The sequence below is a fragment of the Rhipicephalus microplus genome, chromosome 4, assembly GCF_043290135.1.
Source record: "Rhipicephalus microplus isolate Deutch F79 chromosome 4, USDA_Rmic, whole genome shotgun sequence".
Taxonomy (NCBI): domain Eukaryota; kingdom Metazoa; phylum Arthropoda; class Arachnida; order Ixodida; family Ixodidae; genus Rhipicephalus; species Rhipicephalus microplus.
In genome coordinates, this window is record NC_134703.1 from 151,822,261 (window position 1) to 151,845,873 (window position 23,613).

The 23,613-nt window shown below is 48.8% G+C and overlaps 1 protein-coding gene across 2 annotated transcripts in view; it reads left to right on the forward strand.

Moving 5' to 3' along the window:
- Positions 1-23,613, forward strand: part of LOC119177206 (uncharacterized) — a 206,182-nt gene that overhangs the window by 89,229 nt on the left and 93,340 nt on the right. For both annotated transcript variants that reach the window (XR_012895009.1, XM_075893761.1), the window contains exon 2: positions 13,308-13,355. Coding sequence is in view for 1 of the 2 variants with exons in the window: in XM_075893761.1 (XP_075749876.1) it covers positions 13,308-13,355 (48 nt within the window). In the remaining variant the exon portion in view is untranslated. The remainder of the gene's footprint in view (positions 1-13,307; positions 13,356-23,613) is intronic.

Below are 23,613 nucleotides of genomic sequence, written 5' to 3' on the forward strand. Positions count from 1 at the left end.
GCTCAGATTTGACTAAACGGGCTGCATAAACACCTAAGCGTACATACGTGCAAGCCTTGCGAGCCGTATCTAAGACGAGGCAGCATGCTGCACGTGAACTTGAGTAACACGGTAGTTCAAAGATGCGTGCCGGCGTGGATGCATACACCGGCATACGTTCGGCTACCCGCAGCAATTTCTGACAGCAGTTTAAAAAAAAAGGCGTACAACATATGAAACTTTCCAAACTGCTTTGGACGTACAACATATGGAACGTACAACATATGAACCCGTTGACTCTTGTAGCACACAATATGAACATTGACTGATTTGTGGGGTTTAACGTCAAAAAACCACAATATGAACAGGCATGCAAAAAAAAAACAAAAATCCTCAAGTCAAGAGATCCAAACATACGCGCCCTAGGCATAATCAACGCTTACAGCTAACAAATGCCGTCTTCGCCCAACAATTATTTAACCAAAATATTGGTCCATCGCGAGCAGGGCTCCCTGCCAACACCACTGCCGACAGAGGCGAGCGCCGTCACAACTCGCACAAACCTGCCGCCAAATTCCCACTGCGCACGCACGCGCCATGTGCTTCACACACCGAAGCATGCTTGAATCGAAAGAAAAAGCTCGCCCACGCTTGACTTCCCCCCAAAACGCCTTCATCTTGATGAAACGACACACACAAACAGGTTCGCTACGTTAAAAAACTTCACTTATCGCCCACATGTAACGAAAAAACGTAGCGTGGCGTCGTTATCACGCTCTCGGTGTTGACAAAGCACCGACAGCAGGAATGTGGTACGTACCTGGGGAGTGTTCCAAAATGCGACGCCACACGTCCTCGCTTGAGTAGAGTTCATCTTCGTAATAGGCAGCACCGGTAGAACACAAAACACGAACGCAGCGCGCAAGCACACCCCAAAAAAACGAGAAAAAACGATGCAGAACCGACAAGCTGCAGGCCCGACCAGCACGCCCAAACATGTATTACAGCTCCGGTTACAGCTCCGCAGACGTACAATGGCGCAATAAAATGCTTTAGTAATGCGTTTAAGTATGAAAAGTGAACGGAAATATGTATGACATAAAAACGAAGGAGGCAAAATAATTTTACCTTTACAAAAAAACAAAGTTGACGTAAGACTTTAGCGCGCGCGCGCGAAGTTTGAAACGCTTGCAGGTACAATGCATTTTTAACAAATGAACAACAGCGGTAATAATCACCTAAAACACTCATGTTCTTGAATTCGAAATGTACTATTGTTGACGCACACATTTACACACAAAATTTTATTGCAATGATTGATGGTGCCTATGCATAGGCGTGCCCACCACGGGGGAAGGGGGGCGGGGGCGGCCCTTGGTCACTTAGGGGGCAATGTAAATCCCTATAGGTACATAGAGAAATAGAGAGGTAGCACTGTAACTCGACGTAAGTTTTTTTACTCGACGGGGGTTGCAGTGCCCCCTGCTGATCACCTCATACACCCCCCCCCCCCCCCCGATGGGATGTCAAACAGAGTAGATAGCAAATACAAATTTTACGAAGTGGGTCGCAGTGTCCCACAACACACATATATATATATATATATATATATATATATATATATATATATATATATATATATATATATATATATATATATATATATATATATATATATATATATATATGATATAGATAGATAGATAGATAGATCTATCTATCTATCTATCTATGTGTGTGTGTGTGTGTGTGTGTGTGTGTGAGTGCGGGGGCGAGAGGCGTGTCTCTCCCCCCTCTCGTACCCTTCTCCCCTTCGCTTCGCAAAGGCGCTGCGTGCACTGACCGCGCCATTCTCTGACCTTTATTTCTTCACCTAAAGAACCACTTCCCGTGCTCCCGCATTGTTGCAGAAGGTAGTGCATTGTTTTCTTTTTCGACGAAGCACGTCTCGTCTTCGATAATCTTGTGAAAACAACTTGCACTCGAACGGCTTTTGACCGAGCAAGGGTTTTTTGTAATAAATTCAAGCTTTTTTTCTCAATTGCTTCTACACATGAATATGTGCTGTCCGTAGATCGTGACAGTAGCCCATTAATTTATTCACATATAATGTGGACAATATAAAGCGGCAAAGCATGTCGAATCATACAGTGCGAGGAGAAGTTAGTCTCTTTTACATTTTCTCAATTATTCTTAGTGTTCTGTAAAATTTGTCAATGCCTCAATCAATTCCTTGATTTTTTTCATCCCTACGACATTGTTATCTTAGGAAAGGCATGCATTCCTTGCTCTATGCGTGGTATTTTATTTGCAAGCATGGATGCAGCTCGATTCTTGCACGTGCACTCCAGCGCCGGTGGTCTGGTGCTTATGGTGCTGAACTGTTGACCCGCAAGTCGCAGGATCGAATCCCGGCAGTTCACGGCGGCCACATTTTTAATGGACGAGAAAGAGTGCGAGACCTGTGTAGTTAGACTTAGGTGCACCTTAAGTAACCCCAGGTGGTTCAAAATTTCGGAGCCATTCGGTACAGCGTCTCTAGTGATTATATGACAACTTTGGGACGTTACACAGAACAATTTTTATTGCAACAATTATATAGGTGTACACCCTTCTGTTCTTCAACACCCTCACGAACGGCATAATAACACCCTTTTGCCAGCTACACCCTTCACTGAGGGTGTACCAGCAAAGAAAAGGGTGTTACATTTAATCAAAAAGGGTGTAAATCTTCAAAACACCCTTTTTACACCCATAAGGGTGTGAAAAATTTTACTGTGTAGGGGTGTCGCTTCTCGTTAGTTGGCCAAACGGAGGCCGCGGGCGCGCACATGGAGGCTCCCCTAGTTGGCCAGAAACGGCCGCTTTTGTTTCCCGATACATTTCAGCGACCACCGAAAGGCTTTTACACTGCGATTATCGAGCGTGGACGTGGCTGTCTGGGCTCTGTACGCGCCGAGTGGGAACCCCGATTTCTTTCCGTCCGGCGTGGTACCACTTCCTGCGGAAGACGAGAAGTGTGCACTGCTGCGGGTGTGTGCGCGGCTCTATAGGGTCGCATGCACGACCTACATCGAGGGCGGGCGTGTGCTTCCCCGTAAATGCTTTGGGGCCTCGTCCGTACTCTATAGCCCCGGCGTGGCGCCGCTGGCCATCGACTGGACGTCGGGTGTCGTGCGCGGCGGAGGAGCTGGATAGGGTAGTTGTGCGGCGCGGCCGTCGGGTCGGCCTCGCGTTAGGGACGCGCGCTGTTGTTCCGTTTGGATCAATGGCCCAAGTGGGGACAGCGGCGCGTTTGGCGGCCGGCCCGCTATAGACACCCCGCTTCTTCCTGCTAGCCTTGGGCTCGCGACTCGAGTGTACTACGACGCAGCGCGGCTGCCGCTCGATGCGCCAAGCGTCGATGCTCTCTCCGCGCGCACCACCGCCGCTTTTAAGTGCGCGGAGCTCGGCTGCTAGCGTTTTGCTTTGTTATTATTTGGCTCTCTTCGGGTGTCTTTGCGTTCCTGAATGTCCCAGTGGTGAATCGATATGAAGGGGGGGGGGGGGGTGTTCATGCTCTGTGACACGGACGCGTTCCTCCTTCGTGGCGGCTGGGTGCTCGATGGCCGCGTTTCTCGAAGCAAGCGGGGAAACGTTCAATGTGCGCAGAGGGTTGGCCTTCCAGGCTGCTGGGCACCTGTAACCTACAGTATGTCGGTCCGGTTAATTGTTCTACCACGCGCGCTTTGTTAGGCCGTGCGCGTGAAGGTGACGAAGCGTCCTGTTTTTTTTTTTTCACTTTATACCCGCGATTTACCGACAGACGCTGGTTCGTTCGCGTGGCTGGGCGACACGGATCACGATCCGACGGTTTCCATGACGTTCGATAATTGTTTGTTTCGTCACGCTCTCGGGGACAGCCGGCAGATCTAACGTGTGCTATATAGCTGTTAACGTTTGGCTATTTGCTCGAGTTCGCTCTTCCCTTCGGTTTTGTTACAACTATCTCTGTTGTAATCGAGCGAATCTCCTCAATGAAACCCTGCACTGCAACCACCCCCTGGCCGCATCTATGGCATGGTGAAACGGTAATTTATCGTCAACCATTTTCGCGTGGCTGAGTAATGGCCAGAGCAGTGTGCAACGCGCGGTGTTGGTGGTTATACATGTTCAGTTCAGGTGTTGTCTGGAGTTAAACCAGCTGTTTATACAAAGCTCGAATCGATGTATGCTCGCGCCATGCGCACACTGCTGATATATATGCAAATTGGCCTGTTTTCTGTAGTGTGGCTTGAGCACGGTCTTTTAGGGGGAAAATATTTGTACAACTATGTGAGATGGAGGCATACATTTACGTAAGCGAGAAATTCTCATTAATACCTAAAATTACATGCCGATCTCAAAAATAGAGATTGTAATCAGCACTGGCGTTGTCGAGGGTGTACTGGCGCCTTTTCTCAGAATAACGCGTCCAGGAAAAGATGATAACCGATGAGCTTAGGTGTACGCTGTGCTCTAGACGCGTTGCACAAGCCTTTCGTCGATACCCAGTATGACTTGTTACTCTGTGGAGTGGCTTCGAAACCTATCACAAACTCTTGCAACTTGCGTGCTCTCGTTGTATGCGAACTACACGCGTCGCAATATGTATCCGTGTGTCTTGAAGGGCAGTTCTGAAAACAATCGTTCGTCGCCCGTGGCTGATCTTTCAACATTTGGTCTTACGGGGACGAGCAGAGGTCTCGTAGTCGTGCATGTATGTAGGTTGTGTTCCCGTGGAATGCAACGAGACATGATGCTTATTATTTAGCACTCTCGCGCAGCGGTGCTTTGTGACGTTCCTGGACCGCGACTTTTCCCGCAGTCCTTCGCCTTGTGACGGTGCGGGCAGTTTTTTATCGGCATCCGTGTCCGCGCGCGTCCCCTATTCCGCGTGCGCGCCGTTTTTTTTTTTTTTTGTCCCCTCGACGCCAATTTCCACCGACGGCAACATGACGATAACCGGTAGGATAGATTTTTTCGGTTCGCGTCTCGCTCTCAATAAAGGGGGCGAGGGCGAAGGACGCACGTGAACCCCATTACACGACTGCAGCCACCCCTCCCCCTACCATCGTTTTCCTTTTTTTAGCCAGATACCCGTTGGTTTGTGCGAAGTATTGTGTCGTGCCCACACAAGCGGCGAAGACAGATCCTGTCCACTCCGGTCAGGTGACCGACGGCGTCGATGGAGCAAACGCCGAAACAAAAATGCCTGTGGAGAAGAAGGAGAAGAATGGATGCGGAAAGCGAGTGGCTTCTTTCCAAGGTCGCGTTTTTGATGTTAGCGCTGGCCTTGTCGCAGCGTAATAGACGGTGCGAGCGCCAGGCACAAACAGTTATTCCTCCTCGCTGTCGAGCCAACGACGCCGCCGTAGCTTCGGCGAGCGTAGACGTGCTGCGGCGAAGTTGTTTTTGCGTTTGCTCCGGAGGAAGCTATCTATCTCCCCCGTCTCGTAATTTCCCTTTCTCTCCGCGCAGCAAGTGGAACCGCTGGTTGTGCGAGTCTGCCGCTCGCATACGTTGCGGCTGACCACCACTATGTACGTCCACAAAGACAGTATATAACCGTGTTCCGAGAATTCCCATGGGCTGCTCAAGGGGATGAGGGGATTCGGTTGTTGCGTGAGCTTTAGTTCCCCGGGAAATTTCGCGGCGTGTAAATCTCTCACACCTGTGATAACAAGGCATGCGCGGGGTCTCGTAATGCAAGTGGTTGTTCATGTGGCGCCGTTGTAGTAGCTTAACTTCCGCATCTCGCGCAGATTGATTGCGGTTAGTTAATTGCAGGGTGGTGCTGATAAAGGATGCGCTCCCTCGCTCCTCTATATGCAGTGTACCCGCTCAGCGATCGTACCTTGAGTCGCATTGTCCTTCATCAAAGTGGGAACGAAGAGACGACGTAGGAATCGACGAGCCGAGGTGTTCGTTTCGGGAATAACCGAGCGCAGCGTATCAATTCTTCCGGGCTCTGAAGTATTTTATATATGTTCACGGGTCGTGATAGGACTCGGATCTTCCGAAACCGGCCAGTTCAATGCAGCTATAAAACGGTAGTCGTGATTCAGGGGGCGCGGCTGTTAACGCCCTCAGCGACAGTCGACACATGATGGCTCGGGTTCCACAATGCGCTTCTCCCCCTTGCACGTTTCTCGTCCGTTCTAACTCGTGTCGTGCTGCGCGGAACTTCCGTTCATGTTCCAGTTAGCTAAGCGAGTGGGCGTGTGAAAAAATGCAGGGAATCTTCGCTTTCGGAAACCTTTCGCTGTGAAATTACCGCGTCCACGACATTTTAAATGCACACGTTTCTTCTTCAGAGCTGTAAGAAAATTTTTAATATCGCCGGTAATACGTACGTAGCGCGAATCAGTAATGACATTCAAAGAGATTGAGGACGAATACGCGCTTCTTATGTAACAAACTTTCTGAAATAACAACAGCGGCAGCAGCACCAGCCCCATTAACAGCAGCAGCAGCAGCAACGATAAACAAGTATGGTTATGACAACGGAACAGGAGGACATTCTAATAAGCTGTCTCTCGCTCTCGTTCGACTTTCGTTCACGAATCGCAGTTGGAGGTGAGCTACAGAGCTTTTGTGGCTTCGCTGAATGGTATTCATATTATTTGCCCACCTGTCTCGAATAATAACGCTTTGTTCGGGAAAGCTGCAGGGACCGGACTGGTCTTCAGCATTTTCTTTTTTTTTTCATTCATTCTGCAGATCCCTACACCGACGATACCTTCCTCGAAACTTGCGTCCGATTCCCTGTGTATATGACACAAATCTGAGATACGTGAAATGCATTATTAACGCGATAGCGTTAAAGAGCTCGTTTCGCAGAAGTTTCGGCGCCGGGGTCGTTAGTTAGCAGCGAAAAAACCCAATCTTGCGCGCGTAATTGAAAAATCGAGAAAGATGAAAAAAAAAATGATACGAAGAATAAAAAATTATGAATCCTAGTGGGGATCGGACCCGGGTCATTTGCGCGTCAAGCGGAGGCTTTATCGCGCAGCCACGCGTCTGCTTTTTTTTCTTTAGTATGCTGAAATAATGCAAGCAAAGATTGTTAGATATATGTATACAATTAAACGTTTCAAAAGTATGCTCGCACGCACACATGCGGAAGACACAATTTCACGCAGTCCAACGAACCTTCTAAAGCCCGGTAAACAAACACACATGTCCAGAGGTCCATGCCACTCCGAAGCAGGGTCTAAAGTCTCTACAACTCTACTACGCACATTGGCTGCTGCTTCTCGGAAAACAGAGTTTGTCGAGCGAGGTGGTTCAGCATGTCTGTCAATCATGTGGCTCCTGCATAATGAATAAAAACCCAATAACATAATTAAATCATATGGCACATTATTGTTAATTATATTTTTGAACAGTAAGAACACCATGAGCTGTAACAGGAAATTATTTTTTGATGGTTCTCTTAAGAATGTCCCAGAAATGACACGCATCACGGCAATGAATAAAACAATGCTCGATTGTTTCAGGCGCGTTGCACAGTCTGCAATTTAGAGACTAGGACGCGTATATACCATTTTCATGAAGGCAGGTCTTTATTGGCAATGTTGAGGTGTGTAGCTTAAAGGAAAACGTTTTGGCTGCTGTCGATATACACATTTTTTTTGCACACGGTCTGCTTGTAGTTGCTGTGAAAATAACTTCCTTTACGTGGAAATAAAGTGGGAGTAACTTTCATGCTTTACGGACACACGCGTCCTGTGTATACATGCTTCACAATCCAACACGAAATATTGCAGTTATGTTTCAGTAGTATTGCGTGGTACGATCGTACATTACCATCGGGCGTCAGAACAGGCGATTATCCTTAAGGTGACGTAGTGGGCGCATGGCAAGTTCGAAAAGATTTCATGTACTAAGTGTTTGAAGTACGCACTACAAACAGGAAATCGCTATCGCGTTCAACTCTTAAAGGCGAAGCTTAAACAATCTTTTAAATATTTCAAGTAGCAACGCCAGTTTGCATTTTGTTCAAGCCTACGCTCCGATTCTCTTCACTCTCTCGGCCCTTTTTGAAGTAAATTTCGGGATGGCAGTCCGAAAAATCGCTGAAATGAATTGAAGACTCCTGGAGCGAGCTCTTGTGCATGTAAGAGGGTGCAGCTATATGTGCCCTGTGGCTGCATAGTTCAAACTTTTCGATCCTACGCAGTGCTTTGGCGTCTCAGACTTAATCTCCTCGCGAACCTAACTATACCGCAGCGTATCAATATTCGGCCGACGTTCGTAGAGAGAGAGATCGTGGAGCCGTTTTCCCCGCGAGGTCCAGAAACTCTGCCGCTTCGTTTAGCAGCATCCTTCCTCAACACGCTCCAGTGTTTACCTGCGGTGTGCGACCTTCTCCGTACCTGCGCATCGAGGTCGGCCGGTACAGCGGCTTTTCTTTTTTTTTTTCTTGTAGAACCAGGCGTTGTCTCTCTATATAGCGAGCCCTCAATCGAAGAGGAAACGTCTCAAAATGTTTATTGATTTTCGCTTGCCCTTCACGCTGATAGCCAGCCCGTTTTCTTGAGGCTGCGTGAGGGACCTTTGCGCACCTCTGTATTTGTATAGATGTCGCTTCCTGTTTCATTGTTTTATGCTTTCTCTTGTCTTGTTTTCCGCCGTGGTAGTCCTTCATTCGGTAGCTAAAACAGTTAAACGCCGGGTTTCTCAATTAAAAGCGTTATTTTAGGGATTAGACGCCGGGCTTGATATTTTTCTTTTTGACATGAAATCGGCCTTTGTCGCGCGGACAAGAGAAAGGGAGGTTTCGTTCTATTTTTTTCTTGCACTTGGCGTAATAGTCTCAATGGCACTCAATACAAATGTAGTGGACATGATCCAAGATGTTAGGTGCTTGCTGGTTGGTTCGTAGACTTGCCCACCTGGGGATGAAATGTTGCGGTGCCGGCGAGCGCTTTGCGACACTCCAACGACGCTCGGAGCCCAGACGACACACTGCGCATGCGCGACCTTTGTTGCCCGCTGGCTATGTGTAATACGTGTCGAATTCGGACCGGCCACCCCGATGACTTCGTCGGACGATTACGCTAAGTTGGTCTGTCTGTTGGTCTGTTTTTAGCCAGCTGTGACGGTCTACAACGGATGGCCGAATTATTTTTGTGCTTTTACTACCATATAACGTTAATAACGGAGTAAGACTAATGCATTATACCTCAGTGATATACTGAAAATAAATGATTTAATAAATAAGAAGGAGGACATTTTCGGAAAATTATAATCTTCTTTTTTTTTGTGGAAAAGAAAATTTTATTTCTGATGAACTACCGATTTACTGCGCCTTTGTAAGGCGGGTGGATGGTGTGTGCATTAGACTGATTCACTGCGGCTTCTATTTTTCCTGTTCTATTCTTTGCACGAGAAACAAACAAAAAAAAAAGAAACCTATGTGAAATGGCACTGTCATTCAATCACTCGTTGCTTGCCAATAGCAATATCGCTGAGAATATATATTCCGAACCCAAACAGGTTTTCATATAGACTCGGAAAGAATAATTTACCTTTCCTTTTCTACTTCGAGCCTTGTTGAGTTTGGTTCCACGGCGTCACAGGGTGGCCACCGAAGCTTTGATTTCGAGCCGACCGCGGGGTGCCTTCGTATATAGAAGTTTCAGTAAAAGAGTGGTGCCTGACGCGGCGGCTCCACTCGAAGCTGCCGAGCGCTGTGTATAGTTACGTGAACGCAAACTCTTCCCCATAGTATACGCGCTTGCTGCGTCACTCCTTCATTGCTTTCCGCGCACCCAAAGAATTTCTGGAGAGGCTCGCCGCCACTCGTAACTTTTGTGCAAAGGGGAGCCGATCATTTGTAGCCACTCCTCGTTGGGGGTAGTGTGTGCTTGTGTGTGTGTGTGTGTACATCTGCTTCCGCCGGATTTTGCGCAAGCACTTCCACCCGCGCCACTTCATCGCTGATCTGCATCTGTAGCGTCAAAGCGATGTGCGCCGGTGTACTCCTCGTAATAAGGTATCGCCGCTGTCATTCCCCCTTTTTTGACTGAACCACGCTGCTCGCTGGCAGATTAAACTCCGAAACTCGTGACGTGAATGGCATGCGCGGAACTCGGAGGTACTTGGCCACAAAGTGAACAGTGTCGCTTCAAACGCGCTGGTCGCGGCGTGCTTCACTCTTGGCCCGAATGCTTGTGCTTACTATGCACTGCATATGGGGAGTTTTGCGTAGCCGTTGAGGAGATGTCAGCCAAAGGCCTATCCAATTATAAGTGAGCGAGGTCTCGAGTCGCCTTGTTAGTTCGCAGCCGTCGCTTTGATTCTCTGTTGCCCTTCGTATCCCTGCCGCTGGAGATTGCTGACTTCGGAGGCGTGCGGCGATAGGGTTGACGTAGCGGTGAAGATTGTACCTCTTTGGCTGTGCCGTCGTTTCGTATATTACGTGGGGGAGCTTTATTTCGTCGAGCGTCCACGCCGGGGGAGCTCTTGAAGAGACCTTTTTGCCAGAGCGCAAAATTAGCGAGAGGCTTTACGCATGACTCGAGCTTTGGCGCACGTTTACACTCCCCCGTACACCGCACGCCTTCGTGCGACTTTGGCCCCCGCAAGGCTCGAGTGTCTGGTGGTGAAGCCGATGGGCGCGGGAACGGGACGTGAGTTGTTGGTTCGGGTCGTCCTTTCGTTCCCTTCACCCCCCCCCCCCTCCCCCACCGGTGTGGCCCCCTAGTGCAAGGACCACTCCGGAGCAGCCACCTCTGCCAAACCGTGTTTTCTTGTTTTTCTTTTTCCCGGCTCGGCGTGAAGAGTCGTCATGTGTGTGTGCTCGGAAACAGCGGTGGATGCGGTCCCTGTTTTCGGGAATCCTTTCATCGGATGTGGCTAATTGGATGCTGGTATACGAGTGGCTCGGCCTTTGATGGAAAAAGTGATCTTTGGTTATTGTTTTTTCTTCTTTGAGTTAGGCTAGGGCGGCGGCCGCCCAGCGCGAGGCGTTCTGGGCAAACGGAGTGGTGCGCTGTGCGTGCCGTCGCCTCTCTTTGCTCTTCCACGAGTGCCTCTCGCAGAAGCGGAAATAAGTCCGCTTTTATGACCCTGGGGCTTGCCTGGTGCGCGGGCGCAATCCTTTAAAGCCTCGGCTCTTCGCAGTCCCCACGGGCTCGCGCTCATTTCTCTGAAAGGGGCGCACACTTCAAGCATGAAGTGCATCGCGGCATTTCGCGAGCCAATCCGCGCCCGCTCGCACGGTGGATGCTGCAGTGCATGCAGCTCGTGCTGTAATACGGTCTGTACGCGCCGACCGGCTCTCTGTATGCTACAGCAACCGCCGCCGGCAGGCGGCGAACTTTGGCAAGTGGTGCGCGTTTGTTGATATCGATGTCGTTAGCACAAGAGGGGCGCTTGGCGAGCCATGGCAGTTGTTGACCCGGGGCGATGCTGCTCGGCGGCGCGAAATCCCACTCTCGGCGACTGATTTTGTTCGGCCGGGAAACTCAAATGATTGCGAGAATCAGAGACGACGGTCTGATCAACTCGGAAATAAATTACTGCGTTCATATGTTCCGCTGTTCGACTCTAATCTCGCATAGTGTTTCGCCGTAAGGGTGGGAAGAGGGGTAAAAAAAAAGGAAAAATATGTGCGCAGCCGTGACACATTTCTTCAACCAACCCCCCTCACGTACACAGGTGAAATAATCAGTCTTGCACCAGCCACCTCTAGCGGGTTTTGCACCATCTTCAGGTCTTAGCTCCAATAGTTAACTTGGGACGGAATGATCGGGTGATCGACCTTATAACGTTCCCTCTGACTTGGAATAGATGTCGCGATTGGAATCTATGATCGTTAGCGCACACTTGCACCCTTTTTTCTTTGTCTTGTAACTTCCCGTCCGCGCATGTGCTGGTACGTTGCGCCACGGCGACTGACCATGACGCAACCGACATCGGGGCATCGCCATCGCTGACACCAAGAACAAGCGCGTATCACTTTCACCGAAGTATGTACAAAGTACGCACGTCTTGCGCGCATTGTGTGTGTAGCTCGACGTATTCGTGCGTGGCGCAAGCGCACCTCCCTCCCCCCGCCTCCCGGTCCGCTGACTTAACGGTGGCCCGATCGTTATTGAAGGCGAGCCGGAGTTCGCTTCTTCCTCGCTCAGCGACAGTAGAGTCTGCGGTGGTATAGCGCAAACAGGCGCTTTTTTTTCTTCTTCTTTGAGGAGCTGGATGGAACGGGTGTCTGCTGCCGGACCGAACCGAGTGCGCGGTCCGCAGAAGCGTGCCTGGATTTTGAACGGGCGCGACGTGATGGGCGTCGCGATGGCCGGATGAGTGTCGATCGTTCCCGCTTCCCCGTCCTTCTGGTCCCTAGTTGACGCCGAGACGTTTTGCTGGACGAGAACGCGTATGATCTCGTTTGACTGCGCAACACGCCCTGCAATGCGACCAGTTCTCCTGGAGGAAAAGGGAGGAGGTTGTAGCGGAGATTTGCGTGCCGCACGCTACGTCGGCTCTTTTTCTTTCTCACCTCGAAATTTGTGAGAAGGCGATGTCCCCCGGATTACGTCGGTCTCTGCTTTGCGGTAGGTGCGAAAAGGAAAGGTATGAAAACAGGGTGTTGGTTAATGGACGAGAGGGCGATCGGCGATGGGGTCTGAATCGAGCTCGCCTTTCGGTAGCGGGAACGCATTACACTGCGACCGTTATATCTAATTCGGCGAGCCATTTCGCGGGTACACGAAGTTAATGTTTTTGTGTTTTTTTTTGTCCCCGCTTTGCCAAACCCTTTCGCTGTGAGGCACAGAGGGCTCGCGCCTCGTTTGGGACTTCTTGGTTTTTACTAATATTAGTTCGGCCATCTTCATAGTGACCTGGTTGCGTGCGTTTACTCTCGTGAACGCCGACTGATGTGTTTCACTCTTACTTCTTTATTTATAATGTTATTGTTCTTTATTACTTTGAGGAGCATGAAACAACGTGGTCCTCCTCCTCCCGCTTTCTAGTCTCCTTTGCGTTGTGGTAATGTGACCTGCAAAAATGTCGGACCGAACTAGTGACAGCCTGGATGCAACAGTGTTCTGATTGCATACAAAAGAACATACGTTAGTCAGGCTACCTGCATAAACGGACTAAGCTTTCTTACTTAGCTGAGGCACTTTAAATTGCGGCTCTCTCGAAATACGCCATGAATTTCGAGCGTCACCTGTATAGCATACTCTCGCTTGTTGACTTTCATGAATGGTCCTTACGAGGAAAGCTTGTCGGTGTTCCCTTGTGAACGTAGGCGTGACCTAAATCTTCATTCTTTTTTTTTTCTGTAATTGCAGCTTTTGCTGGGAGCAACATTATCAGGCGAGCACCTGCCTGAACAACCGGTGAGAAAAACTTTTTTTCATTAAGCATGTCTGCTGCGTTTTGTAGGCTTCTAGAAATGGTGACTCTGTTATATGTACTTCCTTGTAATGGTCTGCTGAGTGTTACTACAGGATGCCAAATGTAGCGGTATGGGTACTAATAATTTTTATGGAATGTACTTAAGGAGTGACTGGTGCTTGTTTGGTACGGGATATACGGCTTTTCTCTAACATAATAATCGTCGTAGTAAAATAGCTGGACAGTGACACAGGCCAGTATTCAGAAACTAACCTCATCCTTACCTTGAGTTTGCCTTATCGGTTTTACACCTTTATGGCGCCTGGTGTACAAAGTTGGCTAGTATTCAAGAACCTATTGTGATGTTATCTTTTAGCTTATTACCATTTTTGTGCTTTTACACCGCATGCAGAAAGTACACAAACTTGAGGAAAACGGGAGGTAAGGCCAAGGTTGGTTTGTGAATACGGGCCTTATACCCAGAACACACCACTCGCCAGAATGGTTCTCAAAGCGTAAAGGTTCGTACAGCCGAAATGTCTATACGTAACAGCAGTGGTCATTCACTGGACAGTTGCTGATTGTTTCCTAACCGCCGCACACTCATTACAGCTAGTAGTGGTGACACTCGTACTAAAATATAGTGGATTAGCTGATGGCGATGGCGATACGGCTATACCCTTTGTATCGGGTCGCCTGCTCTCCGTGCGCTGCGTAGCCTGAACAACAACAACAACGACAACAAACAATAAAAAACCTAATATCTCGCCGAATGAATATGTGTTGCCAGGCGCTACTGCAAATAGAACAGCGCAAATGTATTTCCAGGCTCTCGTTTCTGTGTTAGTGACAACCAAATAAACATGACAGACAATTGTTTCGCGAAAAATGTATACAAACATTCATTGTTTCCTTTAACTCTATTGTATTAATTATAACGTAAACTATAGGTCAATGAAAATGGACGAACAGTCATTTACCGACGGATGGCGGGATTTTTTTCGTCCCCTTTATTTGATGTAAAATTTACGCCATAATTGCTACGCTACATATAAAGGTAACAATTAATGTCCCCACATGCATTGCTTAGCTTATGAGGACATCCATTCAATTGTGTGTGACCCTGCTTGGCCATTTCACGATGATGATGTGCGAATTTTGCAGCATATATGGCGTGTACCAAGGGTCCTGCAGTGTGTCATTTACTGCGGGTCAATGGTCGTGTCATGTGTCATATTTGTAGGCGTCGTGACTATAGGTGTGAGCGAGACAGAGAGAGGAGAGCAAGATAGAAACAGTGAGATAGAAGCTGGAAAGTTCAGAGCCTCACTTTCCATATACGAAATCTCGCACGAGTGGGCCGCGCATGTTATAAATAGAACTTCACTCGTTGAAGTCAAGGTCTCGGTATATGCCGTCTGTTTGAGGCCCGGGTACTTAGATTTAGGTACATGCACGCTGAAGAACCCCAGGTGTCCGAAATTACCGGAGCCCTCCACTACGGTGACTCTCATAATCATATCAAGGTTTTGGGAACTGTTGCGAAACGGGCGTTAGGGCATCCCGCCGCTGGAACCATTGTTGAAACTTTGGCTGGCGTGGTCCGTACCAGGGGCCATCCGCGTCTGAGAGGAGGACGAATGGAGGAGCTGGATCAGGTAATAAGAACGTTTATTTACAGTATTTACTTGTTCATAGTATAGCGTGATACAACATGAAAGAAAGAGGCCTCCTTCAGCGTCTCGGTGGTTGCGTTTTATGCCCTGGTCTTCCGAACATTCCCTGCATGGAAAAACAATTGAGTCCAGGACAGTTCAATGAGATTGTCGTTTTAGTATCCGCCCTTGAAAAAAAGGACGTGGAACACTGCCTCCTTCCCAACCCAGGGAAGAGACACGCTTGATTCGTCGCACGGTCAGAGCGAAATACACAGTTTCGAGGAGTTTCTCGGAGGATTTCAAGCTGAACGGTTGTGGCGCCCGCGACCTCGGACGCCAGCGTAGCTCTCGCTGAATGGTTTGCCCTCCGCGACCTCCTGGCGCCGTGCAGCTCTCGCCGTGTGGTGCCCCGTCCTCGGACTACATCAACCGGCTCCCAACATCCCTATTGGCTTATTTTTTCTATCGCTTGCCTTCCTACTTATTTATCTATATCTTTCCACTATTATTTTATCCCTTCTTCCCCCATCCCCTACAAGGCACTGCGCTGTGTCGCCCATGAGGCAGCCAGAAATTAGGTGCATTTTCCCTCTTCTCTAGACTCACCTAAAAAAAGTACACACAATACACGACATAGTGCGATGACGGAGAGTCCCTGCTGCAGACAAGACTCATTGAGGATGCATCGCTGCCGGGCGGGCCACGGTGTGCGGAAAATGAAGACTCGAAGGCCCCACGGAGTGTGAAGCAGCTCAGACTGCCAGTAGGCAGTCCGTCTAGGCGATCCGTCGGTCGGGCTAAAGGGCTGACGCCGCTTCGGAATGTTGCTCTCGGATGCTGAGAAGGGCTTGGCCAACGTCAGCTTCGCCACAAAAAGAGTCGGCGACGTGGTTCTGCTCGATTTTCTGCATCCGTCGCCGTGCGAAAGACAAAGACCCCGTGGAATTAGGGCGAAGCAGAACAGAACTTAAACCCGAGAAAGAATTGAAAAAAAAAAGTATATGCAACCGATATCCGATTACAGTAAGTGCTCGGGTGGCGGCATTATAGTGCCCTTCACCTTTCTTTCTCGCTCTACTCAGTTTTATGCAACTTCGAGATCTGAGAGCGTGATCCGTTCTTCCGCGCTATAAGCGTGACGCGAGCTTTGCCGCCGCGCGGACAGTGTATACGATCCAACTGAACCTATGCAAATGAGGTGGGTATAAGACGACGAAAGCGCCTCCTTCCTTTTATATGGGGGTCGCGGCCGCGAGCTGCAAGAGAGAGAGAAAAAAAAAAGGGAAAACGGTGGCGCGACGATATAATCTACGACGGAGAGGCTTTTGGCAACGTCGCGTGTAAACACAGCGGCTTGTCCGCTTTTAACGCCCGCGTAAAGCCTGTATCTTATGCACCGCAGCGGGCCCGAGAGAGCGTGTGTGACCGCCTGACCCCGCCACCTTCCGGCGGTGCGTGTTCTTGTTACTTAATGCGGTCTCTCTCTCTCTCTCTCTCTCTCTCTCTCTCTCTCTCTCGTTTGCGTTATACATACTATAGCTGCGCGTGCGCGCTGGCTTTGGCGCCTCCGTACGCTCTTGAGTGCGTTTGCTCACGTGCGTTTGTTCGGGCGGCTTCGTGTTTTGTACACCTCATTTTTACGCAGCTTGTTGTTGTTTGTTTTCCCTTATTCATTCAGTGTGTCCCCCTTTTCACCGCACCTGTGCGTTTCATTACCGGCATCTCCGCGACGGTCGGCCTCGGCGTGTGTACCGCAGCGTGCTTGCGAGGACGCGGCATGCGCGATCACGCGCGCGCCATGCTTCAAGCGATGCCTTGGCGGAGCTGAGTGGCGGGTAGCGGACGGGATGTGTTTCCTTTTTTTTTCTTTGTCGGATGCGAGGAGAAACTTTGCAAGGAGAGGCTGACCTGTCGTGCGAGCAGCAGGCTCGTTCCGTATGAGTGCTTAAAGGGATGCCGCCGTACCGTGTACAGCAGCCGTCATTTTTGTGCTTGTTGCGCGCGTACATACCGTCTCGTTCTTGCTGTTTTACTCGTTTCCTTCCTGCGCCATCTTTCTTTCTCTCCCTTTTCTCCCTATAGCCGTTTCGTGCCTCCAATGTGGGTTCCTTCCCTTTCTGTGTTCCTTATAGTGTAACTCTTCAACATTCAGCGTTTTGTTTGTGCCCTCGCTCTCCGTCGTCTCGTCGGTCCCACTTTGTCGTGACGCAACAGCGAGCCAGCACGCTTGAGATGAGCGCCACGCGCAAATTAACGACTAACCTGGCGCTCCGATTAAGAGCACGTCTTTTTGATGTTGTGTGTTTGTACGTGTGTGTTTCCTAGGTTTCCTACTAGTTTCGGTAATTTGGTTCGCTCTTCTCTTTCTCACTCTCTCGTGCTTTCGGTTTCTTCCTAGATTATGTTTGATTTAGCTTCGTGCACGCCCTCTCTCGTGCGATTCCCCGTTGAGAGCCGCATAACCGCAGACAACGCGGAATGCCTGACGCAACGGGGATTTTCACGTTTATTCTTTTTTTCTTTTCTTTTCTCAGCCTTCTTCTATCATACTTCTCTCTTTCATGGAGGACGTGAGCCGGAGGTCCCTTGAAAAGAAAATAACCGGAGAGGGCGAGGACTACGTGCTTGAGAGGGGAAGGGGGGGGGGGCAAGGAGGAAAAATGAAAAGAGCAAGGAAGGGGAAAGAAGGGCAAATAAATGAAAGCGTTCAGTCAATGACGGTAGCCAAGGCACGCCGCTTCGCTGGCTGTCGTTCGTAGTCTTTTACGTGGTTCGGTAAACATATGTGTCGGATTGTTTACGGACGTTTAGAAGTTGAGGTCTTCTCAGCCTCCTTCCTTGCCACATTCCACTACATCTGATGGTGCCTTGGGCGAGCCCTGACGCGTTGGTATTTGCGAAATTGTTCGGAGGCATGGTCAGCGTAGTGCTTGTTGTATAGCTAAGCGTTATCGTCTCAGTCTACACTTTCGCCGCTTGTACTGTAGATTATGTTGCAGCCATCCGAGTGTTCGTTATCTGAGCCCACACGCGATTATTATTGCCTTAGCACTTTATCAGTTTCGTGATGGAAATATTTACGGTACAGACTGGTGATTTCTTGTGCAGTAAAATGGCTTGGTTGATCGATATGTGGGTTTTAACGTCTCAAAACCACCACATGATTATGAGAGACGCCGTAGTGGAGGGCTCCGGAAATTTCGACGACCTGGGGTTCTTTTAACGTGCACCCAAATCAGAGCACACGGGCCAGCAACCTTTCCGCCTCCATCGGAAATGCAGCCGCCGCAGCCGGGATTCGATCCGGTGACCTGGGGGTCAGCAGCCGAGTACCTTAGACTACCGTGGCGGGGCAGCAGCAAAAACGCGAAAATGAGTCTTTAACGTTTGTGCTGTGAAGTGTAGTGAAATTTGCGATGAGCGTTGCGTCACTAAATAGAAAACCGCGATGCCCGGCTCTGATTGCATCTAATTAACGCATTGTTAGCAAGTGTGGGGCTGCTTAATTTCACGCCGTAGACGAGATGCAGGCGCCAGATGAATATGATGACGATGATGATGATAATGAGTGGTGGCTGTACTTTCTAGATCTGGCGGGCGCATTGCTGTATCGTAGTCGAAGGGGAAAAAAAGGGAGTTAAAAATATATATATATATATAACATTGAGGTAGGCAGAACGGGGTGGAATTTGCAGTATAAGTAATGTCCACCACGTTCTTCAAAGCTTGTAGCGCCGCCTTGCTCATTTAAACGGAACCACCGACGCAATTTGTTGTATAATTGTTTTCCGGAGCACACTGTCGCTGTTGCGAACAGGCTGGTAGGAGCAGCAGTATCGTATCTTGTGATTTCTGTGCGGGGAGAACGCTCATTAAACAAATAGGGAACTTGTTCCCTGCATCCCGTTTCGAAAATACGCCGCGAGATGTCGCCACCCGTGCGTCTGCGGCAGATGTAATAACCTGTTGCGTTGTTTGGAACGGCGCAATATACGCCAAGGAGAATTGAAAACTGAAGTTAACTCTTTGTGAACGACAGTAATGAGAAGCAAAGCGCGCTGGCGTGGCCAATATAAGCAAGATACGCTTGAAAGATTAATGACCCATAAGTGAAGAAAGAAGGCCTTAGTGAAAATAGTACATTGCCGTCAAAAAGTGTAATCTCTATAATAAGGCGTTTATTATAGAGAGTGAAGAGTTAAATGTAAGATACTCTATATAATGCAATTAAAGCTTCACAAGAACGCATGTGGGGCTTTCGATTGCAGAGCTCATTCCATAGATACGATGGCTACTATGATCGCAATAACCAATGTCTTTATTGTTCTAGTATGTTCAAAATAGTTGTATGTACACATAACAAAAAAATCTTGAGAATTTTGTCTAAGGCGCAGCTCCGACAGGTGTTGTCGAAATAGCGCTCACTGGTCCATATCGCGCACTTTGAAGCGAAAGTAAAGCACTCTGTCTCGCTTGATTCTCACGGTTCCACGTATAGTACAAAGGTGTTGCTGCATGCGTCAGGCATTCGAGGATCCGTGCATACCTTGTGGTATAGCTTTCGGTTAACCCTACGTTAGCATGTGCGTAGGCTACCACGGCCGCGCTAGACAGCACCTGCGCGCGCAGGAGCGGTCTAGCCCGGCCGTGGTAGCCTAGGTGACTTTCGATGACGCGCCGATAGATGGCTCTGCCGAGAAGCCAACGATTTACTGGAGTCTGCATTCCTCGCATTCATCCTATAATGTACTAGCTTTTGATCTTTTCTTCTTTCCAGTCCCTGCCACGTAGTTTCGTCTGCTTCCGTCTCGCCAATCAGGCCTATATCAATCCCCCACCCCCTCCTATCTTTTTGCGATGTACGCACTAGAGTTGATGAGTCCCGGACACGAACTGCGCGGCAGGAGCCGACCACGCCGTCGAAAGCAACACAACAACAAAACAGGGTGAGGGATGTACGACGAGAGAAAAACGTCCTCGTGTATAAAAGAGGCCGCTCGGCCGTCTGGCTCTTTTATCCTCCGTACCCTTCTCCCGCCCCCTCCCACGGCCATTCATTGTACATTCTCTATTTAATCTTTCCCTCCTTGTTGCTTTATCTGTATCGTTTGGGGGTTTCAATATTATTTTTTAGGACTCGTGCATCTCTCTCGTCGACCCACTGACGAAACCTTTTTTTTTTCCCTCTCTTGTTTCCTCCGAGTGCGAATCTGCGTCCGCCTCTCGTTTATAATTTACGAGGTACGGAGCGGCGATCGCTCACTTCGAGCCGAGCGATCGAACCCGTTTATGGAGAAATTCCGTTCTTCCACTTTCTTCCTTTTTCTCTGCTTCGTATTTTGTTCTCTTTTTTTTCTTTTTATCTGAGCTTCTCGAATTCTGTCCGCTCTCATCGTCTCCCAATCTTCCTTCGCTCACGCCGCGAAAACGATGTCTTGTTTTCTGCCGGGAAGCAAATTTGCCTATGCGTTCCGGCCCCTGTTCATTGTCTTTTCGTGTGGTTCCTTTTTTTTCACCGCGTCGCCAACTTAGGCTGGTACCTCGGCCCCGTCCCTCTCCGTCCTCTCAGTCCTCTTCCTATTCACCTTCTCATTCTCCCCCCTTTCTTGTTCTTTTTGCCCTATTCCATTTTAGAGCACATTTCCCGGCGTAATCTGCGAGGCAGATCCTTCCCGACCAGCCTCTTGAGGAATTCATTCCGCCGTCCCCGAAGTTCTGTGATACCCCGTTTTTCTTTCTCTCTCACCCTTTTTCCTCATCGCCATGCATTGTTTGCTTGGCTATCTTCTTCCTAATTTCCGCGTTAAAGTTAGTACAGTTCCTGCTTAGTCTCATTTTTTTTGTCTTTTTTTCGAACCGAATTCTTTTACGTTTCTTTTACTGACGCCCCGGAGACAAAAGCCGGATTATCGGAGCTAGAGTGTGTGCGTCACCCCGTTTCCTTTCTCCTTCTTCGACAGTCTTACTCCTCCTCTCCTAGTCCCCGCTGGCGGCACTATTTCGCCGAGCTAATTAAATGGAAGCCTCGTCCGTTCTGCATTATTTCGTCGCCGCCGCGCTGTCGGTGAGGCAATGCCGGTGCTGGGTGTAAGTACACTGCATACATTGGCCGTTCTGCTGAGCAGTCGTTGCGGTAACAGTGGCGGCGTGCCGGGCTCCCGCGCCTAGTGTGCCTCGACATTCCGTGCGTGCTTTGCTGGGGGGGAATGTATCGTTCGTAGCGACACTCCTTCGCCTCGCTGCCTGGACTTGGCGAGACTCCGGATAGCACGCACGTCTGACTCTACGGATACACTATCCTCCTCGACTCATTTTTTCTTTCATTTGTCTTACTTGCGGGATGTCGAAATACAGTCGGCGCGGATTAAATGTTCGCGGGGGCTTTGCAATAATGGGGTCGCGACATCTACCTATATGTCTGTCTCTCTGTATGTGTCAAAAAGTGAAAAATTACTTAGAGGCACTAGTTTCTATATTTAGACTCTACCGAATGAATCACACACACAATTTAGCCCAGCGAAAGCGCAAGACATACCAGTCGTACTCTTCTGCTCCAGTATGGCAGTTATGAGGAAAATTGGAGCGAATGAGGGTGGACAAGTCGTTGGTATCTGAACCCACAACCTTAATATATATATATATATATATATATATATATATATATATATATATATATATATATATGTTGCGCTTTAAAATAAAGAACTGCTACATCCGATCTTAAAGAAAATCGCTCTCTGAAGGTAACATTGACAAATAAGGTGTATATACCTTTTTTCCTATCAGAAAGAGTCCTCATACTCTTATAAGTGTTTTTCCAGGCTACCATCAAGTGCCCCCTCCCCCTCTGGGAATAAATTACTGGCTATGGGCCTGACATACATCGCACATTCCTATATAAACGAGAAAAAAGTAGAGGAAAGGAGGGATTGGAACACACCAAACTAGAGTGTAGTTCGGTTAGTTATGGCCTTGCTTTAAGCTTCCGCGAGACTGCAAAAAAACAAAACAAAAAAAGAATAGAATAAAGCCTAGGAGTAAAACACGCAGACAGACAGAAACGCCATACTTCTGTGTCGACACCCATAGGGTCAGTCGTCTTTCCTCTAATCGAACGCCTTTAACAAGCGACCTACGACGACGACACAGCGCCGACTGTAATGGTCTTTTCAATCTCCGCCGCTTCTTTAGCTTACCTAATATTTGTATTTTTTTCTCACGCTCTCTCTTAAAGGGTGCTTCGCTATTGCTCATCTCTCTCTTTCTCACCACTCTCTTTACTCGTCGTTTTCGCCCTGGGAGAACCCAGAGTGTCTTGTCCATCTCTGTATAAGTGGCGCCGCTTCTCGCTAACGTTTCTCTCCGCGGATTCCTGCGTTTTCCCAAAGATTTCGTTCTTTTCATTTCTTTTTTTTACTTTGTTTTTGCCGTTCTTTTTTTGCTCCCTCTCTTTCTAGCCGCGGCCGGCGCCGTCCCCGTACCCGCTGCGTGTGTGGTTGAGGATGAGGGGGGGTTTCAGGAGGAGGTCATTTCTTTTACGTTTCACACTTTGCCCGAATAACGTGGCTTCCGACATCTGGCCGAACACGATAAGCGCGCCCCGGCCGGGAACCCCCACGTCCCCTCCAATCCCGAATCGAAAACCGCGGCTGCACATCCACAGCGCCGCCATCCACTCGGTACTCCGTTCCCATTTTGTTGTCGTAAGAAGGAGCTGCCCGCTAAGAGAAGGTGCTAAAATGGGGATAGAAGGCAGAAAAAAAAAGGAAAATATATCTGGAGACGGTCAAGGAAGAGCAGGTCGCTAAGGTTCGCCGGCCTGAATCGGGTAGATTTTTTTTTTTTCTGGAAAGGACAAGCCTCGGCGTTCATTGCCAGGCTGGCTTTGAGGATGTGAAAGGGTAGCGGGAGACGATGCACTGTAATCCTAGTACCGTTCATTGTCGTGTGGTGTCGCTAGAGCACATGATGACGCATTGAGAATGATTGCTCGTAGTGGCTGATTCGCGGGATAATATTCGATGATTCGCTGCACTCATGTTCGTATGATCGTAGGTATGCCTTCTACGTAAGTGCTAGTCTTAAGCCTCGTGACAGCCACATTTCTTCTGCGTGCGTTGTAACGTGTTTGTCATCGGCGACTGACTGGTAGGCGTCGGTATCTTCTTGCCTCTTTGGGTGCGTATACGCGCCGTATGTTTAAAAACTTGCGCAAGAGATCTCAGGCAGTCGCTGCGACACCTCGTGATCACGTGCCTAATTACAGCGAGCCCAAATTTTGGTATATACCTCCCGAGTAAGTAGGCAATCTACACAAGCGTATGCGGTTGAGTACACTATATATATCTATAGAAGATATATTTTTGGAGTGAAAAGATTCGTACAACACAGCTGTGTCAATTTATTGATCTGTTGATTGAAAGCTTCATTGGACTATATACAATATGCTCTCGTTTGTTGATTTGCGTAATATGCTGTAAAAATAGGAAAAAAAAAGTGTGTGTTTCTTAAACTGGTGAGCTTGTTGTGAGCGTTATTGCTGGGCAGGGCATGACCGTCGTGTGCGAGGAATAGCGCCAGATTCTGAGCCTGACGATGATGA